At 41.7% G+C, this 3,275-nt stretch overlaps 1 protein-coding gene across 1 annotated transcript; it reads right to left on the reverse strand.

Moving 5' to 3' along the window:
* Positions 1-1,513: 1,513 nt before the first annotated feature.
* On the reverse strand, positions 1,514-2,410 carry LOC131650502 (uncharacterized). The gene has a single exon (XM_058920208.1). It carries the CDS (start codon positions 2,408-2,410, stop codon positions 1,514-1,516), a length of 897 nt encoding a protein of 298 aa, XP_058776191.1.
* Between the last annotated feature and the right edge of the window lie 865 nt (positions 2,411-3,275).

Genomic DNA, 3,275 nt, shown 5'->3' on the forward strand with positions numbered 1-3,275 from the left:
AGGGAGGGACTAAAAATGAAAACTGCAATATTTATAGGGACCAAAAACTTATTTAACCCTAAAATTTATTCCTCCAACTAACCTTTATACCAATATAACCCGACCCACGAAAGCTCATCACCAGCGATACGGTACTAGAATTCCAAAGAGTAAGAATTCCACCCGACATACCATCCGACTCGGAATAAGAAAAATCACAATCCGAATTGCCCCAAAAACTTCTCGCCACCCCTTCCGAAATATGACTCATCTTAGTTTCTTGAATAAAAAACAAGTCCGCCTTTCCCTTTTGAATAATGCTACTAATCCGCTTCCTTTTAATCCTACTTCCTCCTCCCCTAATATTTAGAGATCCCACAATCATTACAAAGAATTATGAGTCGCCTTCCCTCCTAATGAATTACACATCTCCTTAACTTTTAGATCATTAGCAACCACCCCTAGATTAGAAATGGCCTTCCAAAGTTTATCACCCGATACAATACCGAAATTGCTCAGAATCCTCTGATTGCACCTAATTATATCCGAGTCCGCTGCACTGACTGCGCTGCCAGCAGCCCCAGACTGCACGACATCTCCGACTGCAGTAGAAATGGGCGCAGCAGCAGCTACACCTTGACCCCTTAACTCTGCTTTAACACCAAACTCAGCCGCTGCATTTTTGTTCTTCCGCAAAGTCTTCTTGGACCCCCTTGACTTACCGTGTCTCGAGTGAACTGCTAGCTTAGCCACACTCCTTCTCCTTCTAATTTGACCGGTTCCAATACCTCCGCCTACTTCCCCGCTTCTCACCGGAAACGACAATACAGGGTCGAAGTCGTGAACCCTGCCACTGCCAGCAGTATCTCCTAACATAACCTGCACTGATTCCGCCACCCTAGTGTCTTCGGTTCTGAGACCCGAAACAGATTTATATTGCCCTTCATTCCGAGATTGCTTAGCAGCAAAACCCTCCACAGACAGCGCAAACCCAGTCCCGATACTTCCCTGTTCAGCTGCAGAAACAGATACCAACCTAGCACCGATCATTGCGTTTCCAGTCACACTATCTGAAACAACTGAGACCGGAAAAAAACCCCCATTAACACATTCGATAGCTTTATCAAAAACACAGTCGCGACTGGAAGCATCATCACGATTGGGCATAGTCTGTTCAAAAAAAACAGGATTGGAATTCCTAGCAGACGATACAACCTCCTTCTGTCCTAATCCAAAGCTCTCTCCTGTTTGTGAAAACTGTTCTATGCTATCTGCATACACTTCGAAATCGGATCCAACACCCACTTCATCAGAACCGATGTCCCAATTATCCTCAGGAAAAGAAGAACCCACTGATTTGTCCCGACTCGATGAGGCTTTCTTTAACCGCACAGCACCATAAGTATCTTCCCTTAAAGCGAGATGGAACACTTTATTATCAATAACAGCCTGGAAAGAGGACGGAATTACGAAAGAAGATGCAACTTTCACCATAACTCTCGCCACATCTAGGAAATCGCCTTTCGAAGTATGCTCATCTACGCACACGAAAGAACCCATCGTTCCAAGCATGAGGCGGTATTCCGTAGATACGTATCCACGCCACTCTACTATCGTCAACCCTATCTTCCTCCCATTTCTTTATCTCTGAAAACCAAGTCCTCCACCACGTCTCGCCTTCACCAATAAGATCTTCAATATAACCGTCCTCCATCTCCTCCAACAAACACAAGTTACCTCCCATGGGAGAAACTTTGATCGCGAAAAAGCCTTCCATCTCGAAGTGAGTCTGAATATTGTAAGCCGATCCCGAAACAATAACCTTACCTACATATGCTTTGTTAAGCCTCTCCCTAATTTCTTCCTTCGACTTATAACAGAAACTCAAGCCTTGGTCTTCTGACTTTCTCCCACCGGTTTCCCTATCCTTGTTGACTACCTCGGCAAAGCTCCGTTTATCCCTCCATGTCGCCTTCCTTCCTTCGAAACGATTCACCGGAACCTCAAATTTCTCCCTACCAATTGACCCTCTAGCAGCCGCCTGCCTCTGAAACCGAGGCAAATTAGCATGAATTTTCTTACCATCAATGATCACATTATCCACCCGCACAGCCAACAACCTCTCATCTTCCACGTCCGCAAATCTCGCGAAACCAAACCTCTTCCCAATATTATTCCTCCTTGGAGAAATAGAAACCTCAACCACCCTACCAATACATCCAAATAACTCGAACAACTCCTTAGCCACAAAAAAATCTGGGATTTCAGAAAAATAAATAGAGGTCACGCGATCCTCCTTCATCCCCTTAAAATTCAAATTTTCCCCCCCAAATGGAAACGTATCCCATCGAGGTTTCCAACTATGAAACGGTCTTCTGTTCCTGACCTCCATCCACCCTCCCCCTCTACCAGCAAAACGAGATTCCTTCATGGGGAAGAACCAGAAACAAACCACCCTAATGTAGAGTCACCGACACAGAAGAAGACCGCGCCAAAGCAACACAAAGAAAAACCGAGAAAGAAACCATACGTAACAGATTCCGACGCCCCGGAGAAGAAGCCCGGCGAACCCTAAAAGCCTTAAATCAGTAACAGAGCCCAACCCCCAATAAGGTCCCTGAACCCTAAAGCCAGGAGTTTAAACCGAAATTGAGGATATGGGAAGTACCTTTCTAAGAGCTTCTACAGGATCAACCGGATAGGACGATAGTAGGGACCGTCGGAGAACCAGCCGGAAGTCGCATGGTGATTCAAAGGATTTAAAAACTGCTTATTAATGTTAACTAGTCAATTAAATTACCCAACAATTTAAGTCGTTTTATTTTTTTAATTTTTTTAAATTGTATTGAACCAGCTACTTACGGAAACATACGACAGACTAATCTCGTCTAAAAGAATTTTTGGAGAAGTGACAACGTGAGTTTAATTAAATTTTAAATTTGGGAAATAATGAAAAAATAAAAATAATGGTCACTGGTTTATTGGTCGAATTACTGGATCACTAGTCGAACCACATGACTAAATTGAATTAAATTGGATAATTCGATTCAATAGACCGATCGTTATAACAAAATTATATAAGTATAAAACATGTCAAACTGGAGGATTTAGTCTCTATAAAATATAACTAGTACTTAAATTTTCTTGAAAATATCTTATCATAAATAAATTTACAAATTCATAATTTAAATTCAAATTTTAATCATAAATATCACACATAATAAAATAGTACAAAATTATAAAATAGAACTATAAACAAATTATAATCGCAACATAATCTACTTAAATAATATATA

This window comes from Vicia villosa, linkage group LG2 (assembly GCF_029867415.1).
Source record: "Vicia villosa cultivar HV-30 ecotype Madison, WI linkage group LG2, Vvil1.0, whole genome shotgun sequence".
Taxonomy (NCBI): Eukaryota; Viridiplantae; Streptophyta; class Magnoliopsida; order Fabales; family Fabaceae; genus Vicia; species Vicia villosa.